Consider the following 26098-nt stretch of genomic DNA (forward strand, 5'->3'; position numbering starts at 1 on the left):
TTCTTAGGGCCCTTGCCCGGCTCCCTAGAATGCTACCAGGAGGTGCAGGGCAAATAGTTACTTCTGCAATAGATCCCCTGTGTGCTTCTGTGAAAAACAACACCGGACCCAGACTTGCTCTGGAACCGCAAAGCCTGTGCCTGCGCCCTCGGTGCTGTCCAGCCCTAGGCCTGGGTCTTGGGGGCGGTGGCGCGAGAGCGACGTCGGGGTTGACCAATCAGGGGGACGAATCACCGGAGAGCCTGGCGGGACTGCGACACCTCCTGCGGCCCAACCAGCTCCCTAGCGGCCCCGCCTCCTTGGCGGGCGGAGGCTGAGCCGGCGCAAGGCCCTGCCTGGCTATCTGGTCTGCTCCCCGCACAGGGTCCACTACTTGCGCGCAGCGCCTCCAGAAGTTCCCGGGGCCGCGGGGCCGCGGAGGAGCTGACCCAGGGGACCGTCGCCGTGGTCACTCTGGACGCGGAAGTGCGCTTTCCTAGTTTTGTTTTCAAATAAGGCTACAGTCTCCCGGCAGGTGCATTAGGTCGAATTCCACGGAGATTGCCCTCCCATCCCTGAGGACCCCGCCTCCGAGGGCATCGGCTGCTCGGGAGGAGCGGCCGAGCGCAGAGTAAACCCGAGGGACCCCGAGTGCAGGAAGACTAACAGTGGGGTGAGTGAAAAAAATAATAATAATAACAAGCCACTTTAACGTGGGGAGCTGCTTTCTGAAAGGCCCCCTTCCTGTCCGCTGTTAACAAGCAGCCAGATGACAATAACAAACAATGGCGCAACGTTCGCGTCCGAGAGCAACCTCACAGTTCTGCTTAGGAAAACCCGCTGACAGTGTAACAGATAGGAACAGTAGTGTGAACCCTGAGTCACCAAAATGGATAACTTAGTATTTTACAGAGTTGTCTTGAAGTCGGTGTAAGCCCTACAAGCCCTTCTCTTTAAATCGGGAAGTATGACAGTCTCAGGTTTATCGAGCGCCCCATTCCAGCGTAGACGTTAACTCTCTTTGAAAGTGCTTACTGCTTTCTGTTCTCTCGTTTACGTGTTTACGCCACAAAATTCCTCTAACTTTCCCATCAGTAAATATCTGACCTCCAACAGAAGAATGCAACTCATTGTTCCTTTTCCGTTTTTATAGAACTCAGCTACCTACCCAAGCACAATGAAGATTTTCCTTGTAGAACCTGCCATTTGCCTGACTGCATTTGCCATGAGTTTGACCTCCCCACTGACAACACAGTATGTATACAGGAGAATATGGGAAGAAACAGGCAACTACAGCATGGCACCCGAGAGCAATATTTCTGAGTGCGAAAAGAACAAAAGCAGCCCAATTTTTGCATTCCAAGAGGTAAGAAATCAAAATACCCCTAAAACATAGTAAAAAGGAAAGTAACCGTTTTAAATGAAGGAGAACTTGCCAGTCATCATACGTTGATCTTTCAAGGGTCACTGCGAAACTCGTAAAACCCTAAACCAAAGTGCCTATCTTCAGTTCTCATCCTGTTTGACGTTTCCTGACACCTTTCGTCTGTTTCTGCCACTTAAAAATCCCGTTTCTGGCTCTTCCTCTTCCTCTCAGAAAATTTCAGAGCAGTCTCATCTCCTCTGTGGCTCTCTCCTTCCTCCACCCCTCCACCCCCAAGAAGCCTGAGAGTGGACCAAGGCCAGTACGAATGAGTGTTCTGTGGAGAGGGCGGGGGTGCAGCATGGTGCTTCTGCCTTTCCCATGTTCTCTTCCTCCCAGCCCCCCTCCCCAATGGCACATGCATGACTCATCACTGAAGACTGTGGGGCCAGCCTCTGTCATGCTGGGAGGTGAGACAGCACTGGTCATTCGTCATTTGGTTATATCAAATCGGCTTTGACTCCCATGTGTGGGGACACTTGGGGTGGAACGCAGTCATTTTGCTCTGAGGACACTGAAACTATTTAGCCAGATATTACAAAGTCTTTCCTTCTTCCTCTCCACCCCCAATTTTTATTCATTTAAAACCAGAGGTCCATCACCAATCTCCTGTCCCCTGAGGCAGTATTTAACAAAGTCTACCAACGTCCAAATGCAAAGGAGATAGCATCCAGATTTGGCTCTCCCACCCCCCACTAATGCCTGAAAAACAAACCACATTTATAAACTTTAAACTCTTCCTCTTGGGAATATTTTGTGATGGCAAAGGGTGGTGCTGCCTCCCCATCAAAGGACAAGAAGAGTTTACAGGAATTCATGTCACCTGCCTGCTGGTTCGAAGATTGTCTTCTCAGAGGAAGAGAATTCAGGTGTGACTGGGAGAGGAGTCCTAAGTGCTAGAGGAAGTGGCAAAACACATGGAAGGAAGGTTCTAGCCCTTCCTGAGGTACTCCCCCAGGTGTCAGGCATACCCTCGCCAGGGTGGGGCCTGGCTGTGTGGACCCCTTGCTGTTATAGCACATTTCTTTATCATTCCGACATACGAAATACACACGTACATGTATTGGAATGAAAAATATTATGAATTTCATGGTATAGCTATAAGAGTTAACTGAGCTATTTCATTTGTATTTAACATTTAAAAATCTGTTTGGATGAAAGTCTTATTTTCCACCCATTGATCTAACCTGTTTTTTAAATCTTCAACTTATCTGAGCCCTGTGACAATGAGGTACAGTTACACATTCTCTCTGGCAAGGAGAGTAATCTCTAAAGGCCTCTTAACAAAATGCGGGGAGGGGGCTGTGGGAAGGAAACTCTGAGCTCAGGATAAAGAGGTAGGGAATTCTAGGCGTGTTGGTTGACTATCATGGAGGAAGAATTTTTAATCTTAACACTCCCTTCTTCCCTTGCTAAATGGTTCATTTAAAAGTGTCCAATTGGTCACTGGGGTCTATTAAGACAACTTTCAAGACAGGAACTTTGCTACTGGAGGGGACAACTTAGGATTACCAACAGATCACAAAGCTGTTCTTGCTCAACAATTTGTATATAAACTTTTAGTAACCAATACAATCCACTGTTATCAGCAGAAAAGGAATATTTTCTATTTAATTGTAATTAATACATACATTCTGGCCTATGAAATTGTGACTGCTTTAAAATTACTATTACTCTCCTTACTTTTTCCCTGTCTCTGTACATGGTCATTCTGTCCACTGTTAGATAGAAAATAGCACCTTTTTAAACTCTGATTTCTCCCATTTGCGCTTATATATTACATAATTGTAATTCTCCAGAGTTTAAAAGGTACACACACAATTTATGTCTTAACTTTGACTCATGATTGAAATATGCTTTGCGTTTGTTGAAAAACTGTTTTCAAACATAGGCTAGAGATGAAGAGTGTTGTCTGTGAACAATCGGGATAGGAATGACAGCAAATAGAAAGAAAAAGACAGGACTCGGGAGAGAGGGAAGTGGAAGGAAGAACCCAAATGAGAACATCTTTTGACAAGTTGATTAAAAGATAACTGTTTCATTTATTTATTCAACAAGTACTTATCTGGTGGCTACTAAATCTGTAGGAGATACAAAGATGTACTCAAGAAGTCTGATCTTAAAAAAATAAAATGTCTAAAATTGAGTGAGCATCGATCATGTACTAGGACCTTGTACCCAGCACATTACATGCACTTTAAATTGAACTCTCATAACAGCCTACAAGGTAGGGACTCTTGTTACCATCTCTTGTCCAATGAAGGAGCTCTTATAGAAAGAAATAGTTTGGTCAGGGTCACATGTGTATGCTAGCTGTGCTAGCAAGTTCCAGAGTCATATTTTTCTTGATTATTCATTCATGTAATCAATATTAAGTATCTACCCTGTGACAAGCACTGTTCTAGAAACCAGTGAAACTGTGGTGAAGCAAATAAGGTCCCAGCCCTCCTGGAGCATAGGTTGTGGTGGAGGAGGCACACAATGAATAGATCAATTAAAATATGTCCTGGCAGGATAGGGGGTAGAGCACTGGATGGGGTTAATGGAACTGCTTTGGATTAAATGATGGGTCATAGTAGGTCCTCTAAGGAGGTGGCATTTGAATTGAGGAAATGAGCTGTGTGACAGTTGGGGAGGGAACGGCAAGTGCAAAAGCAGATGAGCATGGAGTTTTTGAGGGGTGAGATGAGTGAGGAAGTGAAGAAGAAATCAGAGAAGTCATGGTTTCGGGCCACCCACGCCACCGCCAACTGCAACGAATGGGATTTATTCCACTGTAAGGACAGCCATTAGGGGATTTTGAGCAAAGGAGTAACAGGAGCTGATGTGTGTTTGTAAAGATCATTCTAATTGCTGAGAAGATCATTCTGACTGGCTGGATTTGAATCAGATTTATCTGCCACCAGAACTCAATCTTAATTGTTATGCCAAGAAGTACAGCTAGGGAATGGCAGCTGTCGTGAGGGAAGGTTCAGAAGAAAGGGAGGCTACATCTGTTTGGACTTCTCAGGGAAATCCAGATTGGTCTGTGCCTGGAACTTAGAGAGTATTTGGGGAATGAGCGGGGATAATGCTGAAAAGTGAGATTGGACCATTTCTTGGTGGCCTTCTAACCAGACTGAGGAGAGTCATCATTCTCTAGTAGACAGTGGGGAGACACTGAAGCTTCTAGGCCAGTGAAAGGCGTGCTGATAGAGTGTCTATGGTATGCGAGGTGAGAGGACTGTCACTGCTTACTGAATTGACTAAAGAGACTAGTCAGATGCCAGAGTAGTCCAGGTGAAAATTAATGAGAGTCATCCCTCCACTCTCACTCCATGGGACTATAAAGAAGGAAAGGGGCCTGAGAAACACGGGTGGCAGAATAGATTGTATTGGTGGGGCACAGATGAGAGGAAGGGAAAGGCCAGAACCAAGATGACTAAGTTTTTAGGCTGAGTGACAAGAGCATTTTCTGGCCACATGGAATTGTTTAAAATGCATGAATGTGTAAAAATAGAAATAGGCTCACTATTAAAAAAAAAGAAAACATTAATTCAGTATTTGATAATTTTGTGATTCATCAGTTGTTTAGGGTGCTTTCTAAGTATTGCATGGATATCAAGACAGATCCATTTAAGAAGCAGAAACAAAAAAGATGAGTCTCACAAATAATGGGAAGAAAAAGAAACACGCCCCAGTCAAAGGGAAAGGAGGAATCCCCAGAAAGAAAACTAAATGAAATAGAGGAAAGTCAACTATCAGATACTGAGATCCGAACAATGGTTCTAAGGAAGCTCAATGAGCTCAGTGAGCTCAGAGAGAATTATCAAAAACTACAAGGAAACTATGAGGAACATACTGAAAACTAAATCAGCATGAAAAAGGACAGAGAAACTATCAATAAGAAACAAGAGGAAATGAAGAATACAGTTTTTGAATTGAAGAACACAGTAGAAGGAATCAAAAGCAGGCTCTATGAAGCTGAGGATCAAGTCAGCGAGCTGGAGGATAAGGTGGAAAAAAGCTCCCAGAAAGAGCAAGAAAATGAAAAAAGACTCAAAAAGAATGAAGAGGCATTTAGGGAAATGCAGGACAATCTGAAACATAATAATATCCATATTATAGGGATACCAGATGGGGAGAGGAGGAGGAAGGGATAGAGAACCTGTTTGAAAAAGTAACGATGGGAAACTTCCCTAATTGGAGGAGAGAAAAAGTCACACAAGTCCAGGAAGCACAGAGGGTCCCATTGAAGAGGAACCCAATGAGGCCCACTCCAAGATACATCATACTTAAAATGGCAAATAGCAAAGACAAGCAGAGAATCCTAAAGGAAGAAAGGGAGAAAGAGGTAGTAACATATAAGGGACCCCCAATATGGCTAGCAGTTGACTTCTCAACAGAAACACTACAAGCCAGAAGGGAACAGCAAGAAATATTCCAAGGAATGAAAAGCAAAGGCCTACAACCAAGGCTGCTCTACCCAGCAAGGCTCTCAATTAAAATGGAAGGCAAAATGAGGCGTTTCCCAGACAAAAGAAGGCTAAAAGTATACGCCTCCACTAACCTATCCACCAAAAATGCAAACTACATTTTTGCAAAATGTGCTAAAGGGACTGCTTTAAGAAGATGAATAAAAGGAGTGTATGAATACCCAGTTCCTTTCACAGTCACCAATACTTGATATTACCAGTATTATTAATGCTTACTAATCTGATCGTGACAATGATGTTATTTTAATTGTTACTTTATTATTTGTTGAAACTAAACCTGGTTTTGTATATTTCTTGCCTATTTCTATTATTTTTCAAAAGCTTTAAATGACTTTTTGGTATTCTTTTTACATTTTTGATTAAATGTTTATAGAATATTTTACCTTAAAAAAAAAACAGTTAACCCTTTTTTAGATGTGTAACAAATACTTTCCTATTCTATTACTTGTCCTTTACCTTTTTTTATATGTATTTGCTATGTAGTCTTAAATGTTTAATATAGTCATATTGTCAATATTTTACTTTATAGCTTCTGGGTTTGAATATGTTACTTCAGGGTAAGAAAAATATTGTTTTGTATTTTCTCCTTAAACTCCTTAGATTTTACATACTGATTTTAACTCACCTAAATATTTTTGTATACTATGTGAATAGGGCTCCATATTTGTTTTATTTCAAGTAATAGTAGTTCATGCACCTTATTTGTTGAATAATCCTTATTTTTCCCCATAGATTTGAGATATCAATTTAATCATATATCACAATGTTAGGTAGATATATATGTTTGTTTCTAGAATGCTCATTTTATTTCATTGATCTACTTGATCATTTCTGTGCTGGTGTCATCAATTGCTGAGACTTTATAATGGATTTAATATTTTTAATATTTTATAATGGATCTTGACATTAAAAAAATAAGTAAATAAAATCAATCTGCATTTAAAAAAAAAAGAAAGAAGGAACTCCTACCTTTTGCGACAATATGGATGGAACTGGAGAAGGTTATGCTAAGTGAAATAAGCCAGTTAGTGAAAGACAAATACCATATGACCTCACCTATAAGCGAAATCTATTCAACAAAATAAACTAATGAACAAAATAAACCTCAGGCATGGAAACATGGAGCAGACTGAAAGTGACCAGAGGGGATGGGAAAGGAGGACAATGATGGAAAGAAGGGGAAGGGACTAGGCAAAGAACATGTATGAATGACCCATGGACATGGACAACAGAGTGGGAATTGACTGTGGGAGCAGGGGTTGGGGGTGGGATGGGTAGAGGAGGGCAAAGGGGGAAAAATTGAGACAACTATAAAGAATAAACATTTAAAAATTAAAATTAAAATTAAAAGAATAAAATCATGCTATCTGTGACAATATTGATGGACTCAAAGGGTATTATGCAAAAAAAAAGAAAAAAGAAAAAAGAAATTACATGAACATTTTTAAAATGAGCTTAGTAGTTCCCATTACAAACATGGCTCATACTCTTTACATAAAATTTGGAAAATGTAGAGAAATGGCAAGCAGGAAATGCTTTTAATATCACCCCAAATTCTTTCTGTCAATAACTAGTGTTACAGTTGTTTCACTGCGAGTCAGTGTGTCTTCATAGCTGTTTGGTCCTCAGGGAGCTGAGTTTATTTCACTCCTTAGTTTATCTCTCCCTTCCATTTTTAGTCAGTGCAAAGCTCCTATTTTGGTTTTATCTTAATTTTTAGTATATATAGGAATGTTTCTCCCTAATCTATTTGTGGAAACATGTAAAAAGGCCATTGGAACTCTTCCTAAATAAGATCTATCGACTATGACATTTTTACATAATATTCATTCTCCTACTGAGCAGAAAGACTCAATACCATGGGAAAGGGTATTGCTCTGGTGTTAGAATAGCAATCTGCTCTCTCAGTGCTAACTGTGCATACAGAAAATGGAAGCCATTGCATGGCCAGTCCCCAAGGCCTTGAGGTCTATGGATCTCCTGTGTGAGAAAGACACACATTGATACACATATTTTTATTTGTGTGGGATAAAGTGTCCACCATGGAACTTAAATTCTATGACTGAGCATTGATGATGGTATCACCTTTTGACGTTGGCTTTGTGGACTGGATGAAGGTTTAAGCTGTATGAACCCACACACCAGATTTCCCATCCCTGACCCCTGGCAACATATAGTATACGTCACGCTATTTTTATGTGCATTGTACAAACCTCTGTAAACACATTGTCTTCTTTTTATTTCCTTGCAGGAAGTTCAGAAAAAAGTGTCTCTTTTTAATCTGCAAATGGACTTAAGTGGGTTAATTCCTGGTTTAGTGTCCACGTTCATGCTTCTGTCCCTCAGTGATCACTATGGACGAAAATTCCCTTTGATTTTGACTTCTGCCGGTGCTCTTGCAACCAGCATCTGGCTCTGTTTGCTTTCCTATTTTGCCTTTCCATTCCAGCTTTTGATTGCATCTACCTTCATTGGGGCCCTTTGTGGCAATACTACCACATTTTTGGGTGCCTGTTTTGCCTATATAGTTGATCAATGTAAAGAAGAGAAACAAAGAACAATTCGAATAGCTATTATTGACTTCATACTTGGACTTGTTACTGGATTAACAGGACTGTCTTCTGGCTATTTTATTAGAGAATTAGGTTTTGAGTGGTCCTTTTTCATTATTACTATGGTTCTTTCTGTTAACTTGATTTATATTTTATTTTTTCTTGGTGATTCAGTGGAAGAGCCTTCATCTCAGATTGTTTCCATATCATGTTGTGAAGGCTTTAAAAACCTATTTTACCAAACTTATATGCTTTTTAAAAGTGCTTCCAGTGAGCGACGGTCCTTGCTCTGTTTGTTACTTTTCACAACAATCACTTATTTTTTCGTGATAATTGGCATTTCTCCCATTTTTATCCTTTATGAATTGGATTCACCGCTTTGCTGGAATGAAGTTCTTATAGGTTATGGGTCAGCTTTGAGTAGTGTCTCTTTTTTGAGTAGTTTTCTAGGAATATGGTTTTTTTCTTACTGTATGGAAGATATCTACATGGCCCTCATTGGAGTTTTAACCACCATGGTGGGAATGGCTATGACTGCTTTTGCCAGAACAACATTGATGATGCTTTTAGGTGAGTTACAAATGTAGCCTTAGGATGAACTGTGGATGGGGTTTATATAAAATGAGTTTAGTCTGTTGGGTGAAAAATTTTAACATAAAATTTTCCCTTTAATGCATTCTAGTTCAATTAAAGGTAGTTTGTTAACAGCTAGTTTGCCAGAAGCTGAGCACCAGTTTGCTTTAAAAAGTAATTCATGTAATAACCATAGTTTTCCAAATTTACATATTATCCAGAAAATTGTTCTGAGGAACATTCTTCTTGTGAATCAGTTCTTCAATATAGCTTTCACCAAACTGAGTGTTTCTTAAAATGCTGCTAAGGCTACTTCCTGTAAAAAAAATTTTAAGACAGTTATATAAAGTATACTGTACAAATTTGGGAGAAAAGTTCATACTCAGTGAATACATTTAAGAATTGTTTATGGTAAATTGGCCATTTCATAACTTAGCTTTTGATAAATCACTTTTTGGCAAATCGGACTGCTTCCTTAACTACCTACCTCTTAAGTGGTTTTTGTAGGGCTTGAGTAAGAGATACTGCATTCAAAAGGGCTAAGGGACCTGCAAATTAGGACCTTGGTGAAGGTCCAATGTAGCCTTTCTCTACAAAAGCAGTGTCAACCTCTTGCTACCTTGCAGGGAAGCAGGGTGACCAAACCTAATGGGGCTTAATTTCCATCTCCAGCACTGGATGACCTTGGGCAGGTTAATTAAATACTCTGAGCCCTTGTTTTTTTATCTGTAAAATGTGCATAGTACTACCTAATTCAAAAGGTTATAATGAATATTAGAAGAGAGTACTGTGAAGCACTTAGCACAATAAATGCTAGTCCTCCCTTACAGTTGCCAAGGCCAATTAAGTTAATCTATGTGGAAACATGTTGAAAACTTCTAACATATTACTATTTTTTTCATATTTCTAAAAATGCTACTGACTATTAAGGGTCATAATTTATGACCAGGTGCAATTTTTATTCATAAGTTATTTAGCCACAATCGAAGCAAGAAGATAAAGAACCAATTTATCAAAAAAAAAAAAAAAGAAAGAAAAGAAACAACATAATGAAAGAATGCTAACACTAAAAATGTCAAGTCCGAAAAATCAAAAACAAGAACACACAGAAAAAAACGGCACAAGCGGTTACTACAATAATTAGGAAAATATCTGATCAATCTCAGTTGGCAGATCTGGACCTAAAACCTCCATTAACTCTTGTTTTAGTACTGGAATTAAGAATACAAGAGTAAACTAGCTTTAAACTGACCTGTCTAGAGTCTATCTTAATTCATTTACTAGAATTCTACAAATCATTCAATTTTTAGATGCCATCACTTAGGATGCTTATAGAAATTAAATATTTAGAGAGAAAGCCTTTTACATTTAAAATTGTTAGTTTCCTGACTTCCAACCGTCTCTTACAGTCAGGCTGCCCTTCCTCTTCACTATTGTGCCACTCTCTGTTCTGCGGTCCATGATGTCAAAAGTGGTTCGTTCTACTGAACAAGGTGAGCTTAATTTGCTTAAGGACTATAATGAATCTACAACCTATACCAACTCAAATCTGTGTATGACCAATGTTTGCTTTTTCAGAGTCTTCTACAGCCTTTTTTCTGCACAGACTCCTTTCAAAGTAAGTGGTCCGTTCTGTGCTGGGGAGAGGTTTGTATTCGGACAAGGGAGCCCCTGCCCAGGGCCTCATGCTTTAGAAGGCTTGCTCTGGCCAGGCCCTGCCCCAAGAGGAGAGGAGACCTCAGGGCCAGGCAGATATGCCCTCCAGGAGCCCACAGCACCGCTGCTGTTCTAGACTATCCCATAATTCCCAGCGAAACAACTCAACTCTGGGCTCGTGTCCAATGATGCCGGCATGGTCCTCTTCCTCAGATCCTTTCTCTAGAAGGAGGACTATGACCCCAGTGTGCTCACCTCTAGACCAGAGGGGTAGCCAAGCGGTGACTCCTTACAGGAGACCTGGCCTAGCCTTGGAATTACAGAGCAGGGTGTCCACAGCCATGTGTGAAGGGCCCTTTCTGAGCAGAATGGAGCAAGAGGGAGGACACATGTGAGGCTGCAGCCTGCAGCTGGAGACAGAGGGCCAGTGCTGTCAGGTTCCTACATGGGATTCTAAAAATCTGAGAATTCTAAATTCATGTCTGACCTTCCAAATCATTACAAAGGTATATTTCTCAGAGTAGGGAGATAGAGCATATCTTAGTTAACAGTTTGTTAGAAATATAACTTTTAAATATTTGGAACACAACATGTAGTCCTCTAACTGTATTCTTATGCTGAACCTGATTCAGAGTCCTGGCAAAAGCAGGACCCCACTCAAATGGTTCAATAAAGAGATGTTAATGAAGGCCATTAGAGAGGAGTGTGCAGTGTAGAGGCACCCAGACAGGATGGCCCATAAAGGGAGGGAGCAGAGAAGAAACACCACAACCTCTCTTTCCTCTTTCATCCCATTGACCAAGTGCAATAGGAAGTCAGGCCGTGAAGGAAGTCCAGGTCATGTAATTTGTGGGGTGAGCCTCCTAAGCACAGAACAGGGCAAGAAGAGAATACAGTTCAAGGGAGGACAGTGAATAATCAGCACAAAAAAAATGAGAAATTTCTAGTAGAACTAGTTAAATATCAGGCATATGGAGTTGTCCTCCTTCCCTTTTTTTCATCTGAATGTTACTGGAGTTTGGAGCTTTCTTTTGTTTCCTGTCTTAGGTTGGTGCAAATGTTCATATTGTTTATGAATAACTCATAGTTAGGCTTTTCTATTTATGTAAGTTTAGTCAACACTGGCAAACACTGCATAATTCAATAAATTAAAAATATATTTCTTGATTCTTTTCCACTCATAAGGTGTAGCTATATATTTACACAGCTGTTTATAGATTATGTGATGGTAATTGGAAAACCAGTTAGGAATATAAAAATTTGTAAGTATAATACATAAAAACCTACTTGCTTCCTTGAATCATGCAGTGGTTATGACACCAAAAGCACAATAAAATAAAAAATAGTTAAATTAGACTTTATTCAAATTAAAAACTTTTGTCCACCATCAAGAAAATGAGAAGACAACCCATAGAATGGGAGAATGTATTTGCAAATCACATATTTTGATAAGAAGCTTGTATCCAGAATATATAAGAATTCATAAAACTTATTCATAAGTTTTTATTCATAAAACAACAGCAAAAAGACAACTGAAAAATGGGCAAAGTATTTGAATAGATATTTCTCCATTTGTTTTCTACAAATGTCCAGGAAACACATGGGGAAAAAAAATGCTCAACATCATTAGGCATCAAGGAAATGGAAACCAAAGAAATCAACAGAGACAAGAGGGAGGGGAGGGGGCGGGGAAAAGGAAGGGAAGGGGAAAGTCAAGGAACATATAGCAAGGACTCATGGACAAAACCAAAGGGGAAGAGCTGAGGGAGGGAAGGAGAGAGGGGGCAAGGGAAAGTGGTGGGGGGAGGCAGAGACAAATGTATTTGAAAAAGTAAATTAAAATAAAATTAAAAAAAAAAAGAAATAGACCAACCAAAAAAAAGAAAGAAAGAAAGATGGTGTTGGTGAAGATGTGGAGAAACTGGAACCCTCATACACAGCTGGTGGGAGGATATAGCCATTTTGCAAAAACAGTTTGGTAGCTCCTCAGAAAGTTAAATAATTACCTTATGACTCAACAATTCCATTCCTAGGTATGTACCCAAGAGAAATGAAAACACATCTACACAAAATTGTGTACATAGATGTTCACAGCAGCATTATTTATAATAGCCCAAAAGTAAGAACAGTGCAAATGTTTGTGACCTGATGAATGAATAAACAAATGTGGTATATCTGTCCAATGGAATATTATTTGGCAATAAAAAAATAAAGTACTGACACATGCTACGACATGAACCTTGAAATCATTATGCTAAATGAAGGAAGCTAGTCACAAAAGGCCACATATTATTATATAAATATGATTCCATTTATATGAAATGTTCAAAGAAGGCAAATCAATAGAGACAGAAATTAGAGTAGTGTTTTCCAGGGGATGGGGAGAAAGGGAGTGGTTGCTAATGGGTACAGTTTCTTTTTGGGGTGATGGAAATGTTCTAAAATTAGTAGCAATGGTTGCCTAACTGTGAACATACTAAGAGCCAGTGAACTGTACAGTTTGAAAGGGTGAATTTTATGGTATGTGAATTATAATTCAGTCTGTTCGGGGAAAAAAGAAAAATCTATCTGTTTGACTTAGAACAAAAATAGACTTGTCAGGATGCATAGTTTATATTTGTTCACATTTTATTTATTTATAAAGGCTTTCAAAAAGTCATTTTATATTGTTAAATGCAGTGACATTTAAAAATGTTTAACTTACATTTTAGAATTTCCTATTCTGAATTGTGGCAACTTTTAGCTTTATCCTGTTGTCATTGGAACTACTCTGCATTGTTGTAGTCCACTGTATATAAGGGACTTGAGCATCTGCAGATGTGGGTATCTGCGGGAGCCCTGGACCCAAAGGTCTGCGGGTACCAAAGAATAACTGCAGTGTTCAACTGCAGGGGGAGGGGAAGTCAGTGCCCTTCATCCCCACATTGTTCAAGCCAACTGTATTGTGTTGTCAGCATCTCTCACATCAAGTCCAACGACAACTCTTCACCTCGGTTTCTTTGCCCACAGAGTGGGTAACCGACTTCTCAGGGATTTTGAAGGAATAGCTTTCTCTCACCAAGCTGTGCCCCCATGCTTATTCTTTTCAATGAATAACGGTTTTCTGTTTGTTTTTGTTTGTTGTCGTGTAACTCAGCCTTTTCTTTTTCTCCCCTTATACCTCAACCCCAAATAGGGACCCTGTTCGCATGTATTGCTTTCTTAGAAACACTTGGTGGAGTCACTGCAGTTTCTACTTTTAATGGAATTTATTCAGCAACTGTTGCATGGTACCCAGGCTTCACCTTTCTGCTGTCTGCTGGTCTATTAATAATTCCTGTGATCAGTCTATGGTATGTACTCAGTTTTAATCATTTTGTGAAAAGATAGCTGAATTAAATGAATTTCCTAACCTCACCAATAAAATTGCATAGATCTGTTGAAGTTTGGCCTCAGAAGGTACTTTTCTCAAGAAATTTGGACATGAAGACATCTTTCAATAATTTTGGAGACTTTGGAAAAAAGGCAGTGACATGGCTGACCAGAACTAGGAGGAAGAGAGGTTGCGTCAGATGGAGACTCTGCGAAGTTGCCCCTGTCTCTTTAAATATGAATAATTGATTAGATTAGCATTGAAAGCCCTGGATCAGTATCTCTGTTGTTTGGAGCATTGCCCGGTGCATCAAAGGGTTGTGGGTTCAATCCCCAGTCGGGGTGCATATGGAAGGCAACAAATCAATGTTTCTCTCTCACATCTCTTTCTCTCCCCCCACCCATTCCTCTCTCTCTAAAATCAATAAATATATTCTTGGGTGAGGATTTAAAAAATTAAATAAATAAAATTAGCATCTAAGATATAAATATTATATATTTATATGTTTATATTTATATATTGAATATATATATTTTCAAACTATGGTTTCCTAAAGTGTAATATCCCCTGATGGTCAAAACTACTATAAGAAGATATACTTTGATCTGGATTCTTGGATGAATGACAAGAGCAGATAGCAGGCAGTGACTATTAGGAATTCTCTTTCCAGAGAGTTGGCTTGTTTAGTGACTCCCTTTTTAATTGTCAGTATCCAAATAAATACAAAATACAAAATGCTTTTGATAAATAGTACATAGAATGAAAAGATAGAGTAGAAGCATAAACATGAGAGAAATGTTTATTTCTCCCTTTGCCTTTCAATTAACAAAAAGCGTAAGTTATTAGGTAAGTGATTGCTAAAGTGCCCAAGCAGATATATTTGACACATTCTTGGAGCCAAAGCCTTGAGCTGAGACTCATTCCCCTGTCTCCGCTGGCCTTGGCCCATTCCATGTAGTGAGAGCACAGCCCTGATGCCTCGGGAGAAGGTGGGCGCGGTCTTCAGGCGGTCTTCAGGTGGCCTTCCCCTCAGCACCGAGGGAGGTGGCTGTGGGTATGGGAGGACAGCGGCTGCGTGCACAGGCTGTAGGCATTCTCCCAGGACTGTGAACTCCTCAGAGGGTTGGCCCATGTCTCATTTATAGTGGGATCTCAGTACCTATTATCTGAATTGAATTCTGATACCTTGGTCTATGTAAGACAGAGTGCAATAATATGTATAGTTCCTCTGTAGTTTTTATGAAAAGTGATTTTTACTAGGCATCTTTTCAAAAAAGAGAGTATTCACCTATTGGATTGGTAAAATTAAAAGTACATGCTCTCCTACTGAGCACATGATCAGACAATCAACCTTGTATATTGCTGGTAGTAGTGTTGTTCGGCACTCTCATTTCAGAAAACAACTCATAATCATGTATGAAAGGCTTTTTAAAAGTTCATAGTATTTGACCCTGACTCCTTTTAAAAATCTATCCTAATGTCAAGATTTATATATAAAGAAGTTGCTTACAGTAAAAATGTTTTAAATGACCAAAATGTCCAACAATGGTTAAATAAAATGCTGCATCAATATCATGAAAAATGACTTTAATAAGAATTGCCTACACAGGGAGTAGAATAATGGGTACTTTTGATTTTTGTCTTCAGATACTTATAAATATTCTGTGGTGAACACATTACTTTTATAACTGGAAAAATTAGTGCAGCTGGATAAAAGGTAGTTATCCTTTTAATAATGTTTCTAATGTTGTAAATGTAGTTGGCCTTCTGAGATTTTTTAACCCTGAAATGTTCAATATTTTAAAAATTAAAATTACATGCTATTTTAATTATTTCCAGATAGCTTCTTGTCCTAGTTTCCATTATAGCTGGTGAACATGAATTTCAGTCATAGCTCTAGCCATAAATATTTTTTGTGGGCCACACAGAGTAGACAGTGGGCCAAATGAATGTTTTAGGGATCTGGAAGAAAAAGAATTCGTGTAGTTTTTAAATTCTTTTCAGAATGCTAGGGCTAATGAGCCTGTTGGACTCAAAATATCAGTATGTTCCTTCTATGCATAATCTGCATAATTTATCACAAGCCATGTATCTAGGAAAAGGTGGAGTACAGAATGCTTATTTTTGTGTTGCCTTAGTCATAATTTTAAAATGTTCTATTTGCTCATACAGTGTTGTCAAGTGCAGAAGCTGGGACAAGAGAAGCAATACACTTCTTATCCAAGAAGAATCCAGTGAAGACACTTCGGATTCATGATTATGATTATAAAACAATGCATACACCATGTTCTCCAACTTCTGAGACATGCAGCCTAGCTCCACAATCAATACTTCAGGAACAATCGGTGTTACATGTCCTTCCTTTTAGACGGAACAGCAAGAGAAGGAGCCCGGCCACAGCTCCTGCGGACCGTGCACTTCGAGCACTGTGAATACTGTGTGATGTGTTTCTGGTACGGAGAACAAATCTCAAAATGCTTCACCCTTTTGGATTTACGAGAAAACCCCTGAAACTTAACAGCAGGAGGGATTAGGACATGATACAATCAAATCTGATAACTTCCCCGGCATATTCCAGTCTCTCACACTGAGACCAAGGAGAATGCTTTACCTCAGTTTCTCCTGTAAAATGAGTTTCTGACCTCTCTCCAGGATTTTGAAGGACAACCGTCAAAAATTAGGATGAATCATTCACCAATAGAAAATAATATAATTTTCAAATATTTATCATTTACGTCTTCTTAGGTTATGCTTTGTTTTATAGAACCCATCAAGGTGCTATTGATAATGAAAGCTTTTAATGAGAAATGCTTAAAACAGAAGCACATTAAAGAATATGTATTTTCACTTTTCCTGATGTGTTTCATCAGTGAGAGCCATGACAATATTTCTACATGTATCAAAGGGGTAAATGGAAAAAAATCAGATTATAAATAAAACTTTCTATAGAAATGTGAAAACTGAGTAAACTGCCAGTTGAGAAGTTAAGTAAGATTATAGCACCAATACTCATTTCTTATTCTGTCAAAGGGTATCCATTTCTTACTGCCTTACACCCATCCTTGGATCTATACCGGTCCCTACAGACACCACATTCTTTCATCTTTTTACACACTGTCCATTTGCCCTTCCTTCGCGGTGACGTCGGAACTTCTGAGTCTCAACCAAAATGTTGCTCCCTCTGTGTAGCATTGACATTTGTCTCTGCTCCTACACTGCCGCCCGCCACTGTCCCTGCAGAAGCCTCAGCTGTGTGTCTCCTTCTATCCTAGCATTTTCTATGGCTTTGTAATGTTTATTTCCCCTACTGCACAAGGGACACCTTAAGGAGAGAGACAATCTGATTCTTCATTATATCCTCCATAGGTGTTTGTTGAATCAAATACAAAATTTTGTTTTTACTTGTAAAAATAATTTAAAGCTATATAGTTAAGGCATCAGGAGAGTAACAACTGCTATGCTATACTCGTCAAGCCAGCCTTGCAAATAAATTGTAAAGTATGGTAGCCCATATGTTTTTTAAATTGGTTGATAGTATTTTCACATGTCCTTCCATAGCTGATTAACTTCTTTGTAATCTCTTGAAAGCAGATAGCATGGTTTATGGCTTTTTCCTACAGGGAAATCAGTGATTGCTAAACTAGCAGACAGCACTCATTTAAAATACTAGCAGTTCTTATTTCCAAGACCATTCCTTTTAGGTTTGGGAGCCCATGTGGGAACCGAGTGATAGTCAGATTTATTTATTTTTGTTTTCCTTCCTGTTTGGGCAATGCTCTTCCCAAACCAAAAGAACAAGTACCTTCCTATTTACAAAGTGCATTCTGTATCAATAATTTTATCCTCTTCATAACCCTGTAGCGTAGAGCTGCTTTTCCCTTTTTACAGACGAGTAGGGTAAGTCCCAGAGATGTGACTTGACGACTAAGCAGTAGCACTGCACAGGGAGGGACTTGGCCCTGCTGAGGTTTTTCATAGCTAGGTAGACACCTGGAAGGTGATAAATCCAACGTCAAGAGTTGTGTCAGGTAGAGTATGAGGTGGCCCCCTAAAAAAACTCCACTAGCATGATCTGTACCTAACTAAACTGCCTACAATATTGCCCTTTTGAGGTTAGACAAGATGGCCTGTAAAAAAACTCCTTTCCAGCTCAGCCTTGTGTGATTTTGCACATTTCTAAACTGAAGAGAACACAGCTTATACTGTTAATACATTGAAGGATTGACAGATGACTTTCAGTTGAGTGTAAAACTACCTGAGATGTAGTAAAGTCTATCAGGGGACAGGACTGAGGTGCCCGGGGTCAAAATAGAACCTGCATGAGCTTAGCCATCTCCAAAGTGACTATCCAGAGAGATGATTAGTGAATGTGGTACTGAAGAGACCAGGGAAACATACCAGTTGATGGGGGTATACAGTCACGACAGAGCGGCGCGGGTGGGGGAGGCAGTTACCATCTAATCTCCTATAATGTAACCTGGTTATGTGATTATCAGAAGAAAGAATATTAATGGAATGACTGGTTCTTATGAAATCCATAAAAAGAGAAAAAGGAAAAACATGTTCCTTTTTATGCAGCACTGTACAGGGGGGTTAGATATATCTAATAAAAATGAATATTGTCATCGCTAGAGAGGGTATATATCTACATGGCTTGCGCTTTTCAAAGGATCATGGGAGCCTGCATTGCACTGCCTCAAAAAATCCCTTTTCTCCTCTGCTGCACTCACTAAATAATCCTCTGGTTAATCAATATCCAAAACTCGTGCTAATAAGGGTAGACTGCCCTGGGCTCAGTCCTCTTTTAAAAAAAAAAAAAAATGTCTGAATATCAGAATCACCTGAGGAACTTAAAAAAGTCCCTGGAGATTCTAAGTCAGTCTAGAGTGGGGTCTTGGAAGATAGTTTAAAAACCTCCCCAGGTGACAAATAAATATGCATTCAGATGTGGACCCTACTGCCCTAGATGAGTGCCTGTCAGCCCTAAGTACACATAAGAATAATTACAGTGGAGTGGAAAGTAAAACAAACACAAATACAAAGCCAGAGGTTCTCAGTCTTGGCTGCTAGGTCCCAGTCCAGGCCAACCAGGTAAGGATTTCTCGGAGCAGGAGACAGACATTTTTTTTCCAAATGTTTTCCAGGTGATGCAGTATGTGGCCAGGGTTGAAAATCACTACTTTAGATGAGGGGCCAGAGAGTAAGCATTTTAGGCTTTGTGGATCAGCTCACACAGTCTGGCACAACTAATTAACTGCCATCATAGCACAAAGCAACCATAGAACAAAGGAAAAAACCCCACATAATTATATCAACAAATGAAATAAATATTTAACAAAATTCAACATTCACTCATGATAAAAATTCTCAAAAGAGCAGGATCAACCTTATAAAAGGCATCTATAAAAATAATCAACAACAAAAATACCATACAGCTAACATGATACTTAGTAAAAAGACTAGATGTTTTTATTTCTAAAATTAAGAATAAGGCAGGATATCCACTGATTATATGTAAATGATACATCATAGCCTTTAATTTAAAAGGCGATATTGTTGTTTGAAGCCAGCACTAATATATGTTTAAGGCCTTTAATAAAGGTATAGTTACCTAGCTTGTCTTGGGAAAAACATAGGTGATCAGTTAATAGGAATTTACATAGGCAAGACGCCCAATCCAAAGTTCCTGTGTTTGAAGGTATTTTATTTCTTTCCTTTACAGCAGTGGTTCTGAGTGTTGCTCCTGGATTAGTAGCATCACCAACAGTGAGGACGGTGTTAGAAATGCAAATTTTCAGGTTTGACTCAAACCTGGTGCATCACAAACTCTGGGGATGGGGCTCTGCAACCTGTCTTTAAAACCCTCCCATGATTCTGGTGCACAATAAAGTCAGAACCACTGCTCTACATATGCTAAGACTTGTGGCATCTTGGCTTCACTTAGTGTAGGCCTGTGTTGAATCCAGTTTTGCAAACTATTAAAGCCACATTCAGCTTCTTGAGTTCAATGACTCTAGAATTACTTTGTGTAAGGGCATCATATTCATATTCTAAAAGTGCATTCAAAATCTGTTCCTTCACATGTTCCTGAAGTTCTGGGAGATAAAAATTGACAAAGTCCTCAAATTCTTTCTACATGTTTGATTTCTTTGGATTTGGTCTCCAGGGCAGACATGCTGGGCTCTTCACATTAACAGGGTTTGGAAATAAAGGGAGCAGTGGTGAGAGAGGAACTGGCTTTCTCTGGTAAACTTGACCCTCTCAGGTGAAAAAAGTCTTTAGAGGGGAAAAAAACCCAGCCTCTTCTGAGTGAAAAAAACTGCTTCCTTTTGCAACCATATTCCCACTTAATTCAATCCTCAGGGTCCTAATCAGTGTTCCAATTTTCATACATTGTTTCTGCTGGGACAGGGTCTTCAATAGCGGTACTATAATTCTGGAGGCTCAGATTTGATTTTGCAGAGTACTATTATCTGTAAGAAATGACATTCTTTAGGCTTCTATAGGTTGGTTTAAGGATTTGAACTCGTTATTTACTGGCCTTAAGGTAGAAGCAGCCACCCCACCATTCCGACATTTTCATATCCTCATTGCTCAGACCCTTTCTATGAATTGGGCATGTGATTTCATGTGACCAGGTGGGAGAGCTGTTTTACAGTTGCCTGCCAAGGACAGCTAGCTTTCCCACCTGGTTTCATTGCCTGGCCTACCTCAGTCAAATAACTAATCCTGGATTCCCACGATTCTCTGGGGATGTGTTCCCTCTAACACCAATTGTCAGACGCCAATTACCGTTATCATTCAGAGATCCTGACTGCAAGCACTGATTCAAACAAAACAGCTGAAAAAAAAAAAACAAAGACACTTATTGGACCATCAGAAATCTGAATATTGACTGGACATTTAACTCTAAGGAATTATTAAGGTAGGCATGATAATATTACTGTGGTTATGTTAGTTTTGTAAACTGAAATATTTACACATAGAAATAATATCTGTATTTCCTTTCAATATAATATTGACGGGGAAGTGGATGAAAATTGTAGATGAAATAAGATCGGCTATGAGTAAATTCTGGGAGGTAAAAGAACATGAGACTATATTGAATATCTCTACCTGCTTTTAGATGTTTGACACTTTCCATAATTAAAAGTTTAAACAGAACAATGTGCCACTCTTGTGCCTTTTCAGTTCCCTTTGTCTTCTCTTAAATTTTCATAATAGGGTTCCTGTTTGTAAGCCACAGCGAGAAATGGAGCAAGGCTATGACTGCCCTTGTCCTTGCCTGTCCTGATCACTGACTTTCTCATGCTATTGGACAAAACATCAGTAGTATTAAGGTCCGTAGCGCTTCCCCTATGGCTAACCTAGTGTTTCTTTGGTGATAATATCTCTGGTAACTATAATTATGATACCTATGATAACTAAAGTATCATAAGTATATTCAATATTCTGTGAAATAGCATTAATTTTTAGCATTAATACAATTAATGCCAAAAGTTAAATTCAGCACTTTAACCCCAAGTAATTTTATTTTCAAATCAAAGGCCTATGTATTCATTGAAACAACTAGGTTTAGGGTATCAAAAAGAGCAAGGACAGATGTGCATTATAAAACATTAAGAATTTATGAATGCATAAGATATCTTTAAAGAAAAGAAATGGGGGAAACCTGGCTTTACAAAAACTTGTCATCCAATAAACATGGAAGAAATAATGAAATATCACATTTTTTTAAGCCTTCTCCTGTTACCAACAACCATGTTATAAAAGATTGAAGTGAAGATTTTTCATGGATGCTAAAACTTCTGGGTGAAAGGTTCTTGGGGAACAGGACATACACATGGTCTCAAACTACTTCGCAGATTACATACTAATTACAAAAGGGAAACTGTACTTTAAAATGGAGAGCTCTGGCAGCCACCACCCATTAACCAAGTGATACACTTAGCAACACCAAGGAATGGGACATACCTGTGGCTCCTGCTGCGCTGCAGTGAGAGGTCCATGTCACAACCTCTATGGACTTCTTGCCAAAAATATGAATCTGAATCAACTCAGGAGGAAATTAGATAAGACGTTGATAATTGGTGAGTCTACATGAAGGTTATTTTGGGTGTTCTTTGTATTGTTTGTTCAGTTTTTGAAATTTCAAAATAGAAGTTGGTGAAAATATAATGTGGTTTTGTTTTACAAAATTTCTACGTAATACAATAAAGGGTGGGTTAAATCTTGAGTGAAAATCAATCCATCTGTCCAAAAGTAAGCCTAGCCAAAGTTAAAGCAGAATTCCACATGGTCCTTCAATGACCCAAAGCCATACATACTCTCTACATGACCTCTATTTCGTCACAGAGATGAACATAGCCTTTCCTGTCTCCACAAAGTCAAGACACTAAACAGACAGAGTACAACTGACAAAGCACTTCTACTGGCTCCAGAAATAAATTCAAGATCTGGAAGCAACCTCTATATTTTCAAAACTTGATATTTTATCTTTAAAAGAAAAAAAAAAACATTTTAAAGTTCTATTTTTTTTTTTCAGTTGGAGAGAAAAATCTGCTGAAATTCTAGTAGGAAAGAAAAACTTACAGCACATTCTCATTCTTTTTCAAAAAGATTTTATTTATTTTTGGAGAAAAGGGAAGGAAGGGATAAAGAGAGGGAGAGAAACATTGATCGGTTGCCTCTTACACATGCTCTGAATAGGGATCACACTCAAAACCCAGGCATATGCCCTGACTAGGAATTGAACCAGCAGCCTTTCAGTTTAGGGGGCAAATCCCAAACAACTGGGCCACACTGGTCAGGGCTATTCTCACTCTTTAATATGATTTAAGGATCTATAAGACAAACTAAAAGTACAGATTCTTAATTAAGCATTTGTTGTATGTGAAGGAACCTGGATTTCAGTTTTGAAATCAGGAGCTAAATACATCCAATGAAGGGTCACGGCATTTTTGGTTTAGCTTTAATGAAAGAACAAGTCAAAATTTATACTTAGATTTCATGTGTTTGAAGAAAAATTTTTTAATCAATTGTAGATTTCAGTATAACATCATACACTACAAGGTCTTTCCATTTTTTCAAAGTAATCTACTTGTTCGGGTCATCTTTCACATTCTTGAATGTCTGTATCAAAGGAATAACAAAATACAGGAACACTTGATCATACTTAGGTGCACTCCTGAAAGAGGGTAACACCTAGTGCAAAGGGCAAAGCTAATGAAAAACGATAAGCCTATATTTATATTTTGCACAGAAGGTAACTATGATGTGTTTAGTGGAAGAGCCACATGGTGTGCCAAACAGTACCATGCCACACCCCAAACATTTCCAGTCAATAAACCCACAGTTCTTTTATTCTCATGTACATTAAAAGGCTTAATTAATAATTAGGTTGCATCCTCATTATATTTCTGTCTCTTGCATTGTAAATTTTATCACCTTAGTATAAACTTTATCATCTCAGCCACCAACCGATAAAGTTCCTCTTGAATCCAAAGATTAGTATGGTACATGCAAAACAGAGACAGACTACACTAATTCTTCAATAAAATCATTGAAGCTAATAGGGAAAAAATGCCTAATTGAAGATTTGGCACATAGGCAAGTAACTCAGAGACTTACTTGCACCTGACTCTAAAGAGCCTGAATAATTCCCAACTCCTGTAGATTTGAAATTTTTCAAAATAAAAAGGTAAAAATATAGTTTATATTTTGCAAGATTTCTATGTAATATAAAAAAATTAATAGGGTAATCTAAGTCTTGATTTAAAATCAATCCATCTCCCCAAAAGTAAGCCTTGCCAAAGTCAAAGCGGAAATTCACCTGGAGCCCCAATAACCCAAAACAAACACTGTAGATTGCAGACATTAAGAACCATCAGTAAAATTTTTAGTACTGAGGTACACCAGAATTAACTGATGCTAAAGAATATATAAAGGTGAACTAATATAAAGGCAAAAAGCAAGCAAGCATATAAATCAAAGGTTCTCAGTGCTGGAGAGCTTTTCAAAAGTACATTTCCTGGGACCTACTTCAGAGTGGTCCTATTGGAAATTTTTTTTTATTATTTAATTTTTTATTTTATTTTTTTCCATTACCATTTATCCCTTCAGACCGACACCAAAATTTCTTCACAAGATTCCCAGGTGATTTTATGTTTCCAGGATGAGGATCACTGATAAGAGTTGGGAGAAAGTGAAAAAGGAGAGCGACAGGAAGCAAAAAGACCTTCAGCAAGTATAAGCTAATCATGACTACTCATTTCTGTTTAAAAGCATCAGTTTTTCCATTTAAACTGTCATTAATTTCATAGCACCCTCTACTGGTCAGGAAGGGTATCTACTATTCCCAGAACTAGGGAACATTTCCAACTTTAATAGTTGAAAGAGAGCATGTTTAGAAACAGTATCTTTATTATTTCTACATTTTCTCATAATTTAAGTATAAAACGGGTTGACAAATATTGTGTTGACAAATATGGTTTTAAACTTAATCTCAACAGTCAGGAACAGTTGAAATGTGTTATCTCAAGGTTTGTCAACCTTGACTACTGACATTTTGAACCAAATGATTGTTGGGTGCAAAAAGTTATGTAATATTCAATAGTAACAGTTTTTAAGACATAGAAGGCTATTGTTTCAATGTAAATTTGGTATATTTTATATTATCTTCCTTTAGTACTTTCAGTTCTTTACAATCAGGGGTGTCCAACTTGCAACCTGGAGGTCGCATGCATCTCAGGATGGCTGTGAATGCAGTCCAACACAAAATCATAAATTTACTTAAAACATTTATGAGGTATTTTTGTGATTACATGTCACAATGTATTTAATGTGCGGTCCAAGGCGACTCTTCTTCCAGTGCGGCACAGAGATGCCAAAAGGTTGGCCGCCCCTGCTTGACCTCTCCTACCCACTATATGCCTGTAGCACTCCCCCCAAACTGTGACAACCAAAAATATCTTCAAAACATTGTCAGATGTCCCCAATCCTCAGAAGGGAGGAGCAATATTGCCATCAGTTGCAAAATCAATGACTTATTCAATAAAGATGTTTCTGAGGACATAAGAATGCAGAAGAATGTGAGGTAGACAATGCCTTATTGTGGTTTTGAATTGCATTTCCCCAATAATTAGTGAAGTTGAACATCTTCTCATGTGCCTGTTGGTCATCTATATTATCTTCTGAGAAAAAATGTCTATTCAGGCTCTCTGCCCATTTTTCAATTGGGCCATTTGTTTTTGTGTTGAGTTGTATTAGTCATTCTGAATTTTTTTTTTTTTTAAAAAGAAAGAGGCAGGGGGGGTGGGGGGAGAGAAATATAGATGTGAGAGAGAAACATCAATTGGTTCCCTCCCATACATGCCCCAGCTGGGGATCAAACCCACAACCTTTTGGTATACTGGACCACACTCCAACTCAGCTGCACTGGCCAGAGCTAAAATGTTTTTTAATTAGTGAAAGATGACCCCATTCACTGATTAAATCTAAAAATTTTAAATTTTTTTCATACCTTACAAGAAAGAACCATAGTGAAGATTTTTAAATAAGTTGCAATGTATAATCTGTTCAATGCAACAATGTGTGTGTATACATGAATGTTCTATTTTTAACTTAAGCATTTTGTGATCTATAAATATACACAGTTGCTTTTTTTTCATGTTAAAGACAAAACTAAAATTAAAACTACTGAATTTATACTTTGCAATCTGAATCAAAAATAGCTCTAATTCTAAAGTAGCCCCAATAAAGCAAATATTATTCTTATGCGTACTAATGGACTATATTGAAACAAAGAGAAATATATTGGATTTTGTACTTAATTTGAAGTGTTACCCTTGAAATCAATTACAGATGTTTACTGTGAAAGAGGCTACTATGAAGACTACAGACTCAAATACTGATAATGGTTATTGAAAATTCAATTTATGGAATACTTAGAATATAGGTTGAACTGGAACCTGTTGTCAGTATAATATTCATTAGTAACAATTTTTTTTAAAGACATAGAAGGCTATTGTTTTAATATAAATCAGGAGCTTTAAAATCATCTTTAGTGCTTTCAACTGTCACATGGCCA

The 26098-nt window shown here is 38.5% G+C and overlaps 1 protein-coding gene across 2 annotated transcripts; it reads left to right on the forward strand.

Annotated features, from left to right (window-relative positions):
* Positions 1–329: 329 nt before the first annotated feature.
* Positions 330–17181, forward strand: SLC46A3 (solute carrier family 46 member 3). 2 transcript variants are annotated; one of them, XM_054577118.1, is made up of 6 exons: positions 330–652; positions 1133–1345; positions 8129–8999; positions 10412–10495; positions 13834–13990; positions 16183–17181. In XM_054577118.1, exons 2-6 carry the CDS (start codon positions 1157–1159, stop codon positions 16265–16267), a joined length of 1386 nt encoding a protein of 461 aa, XP_054433093.1. In that variant the 5' UTR covers positions 330–652; positions 1133–1156; the 3' UTR covers positions 16268–17181. The 2 variants fall into 2 exon arrangements, with proteins under 2 accessions (XP_054433093.1, XP_054433094.1); XM_054577119.1 differs by lacking the exon at positions 330–652 and having other exon boundaries at positions 1209–1345; positions 8872–8999; positions 16183–17180.
* Positions 17182–26098: the final 8917 nt, after the last annotated feature.

This window comes from Pteronotus mesoamericanus, unplaced genomic scaffold (genome assembly GCF_021234165.1).
Source record: "Pteronotus mesoamericanus isolate MK-2021 breed Mesoamerican mustached bat unplaced genomic scaffold, CSHL_Meso_final contig_41, whole genome shotgun sequence".
NCBI classification, from domain to species: Eukaryota; Metazoa; Chordata; class Mammalia; order Chiroptera; family Mormoopidae; genus Pteronotus; species Pteronotus mesoamericanus.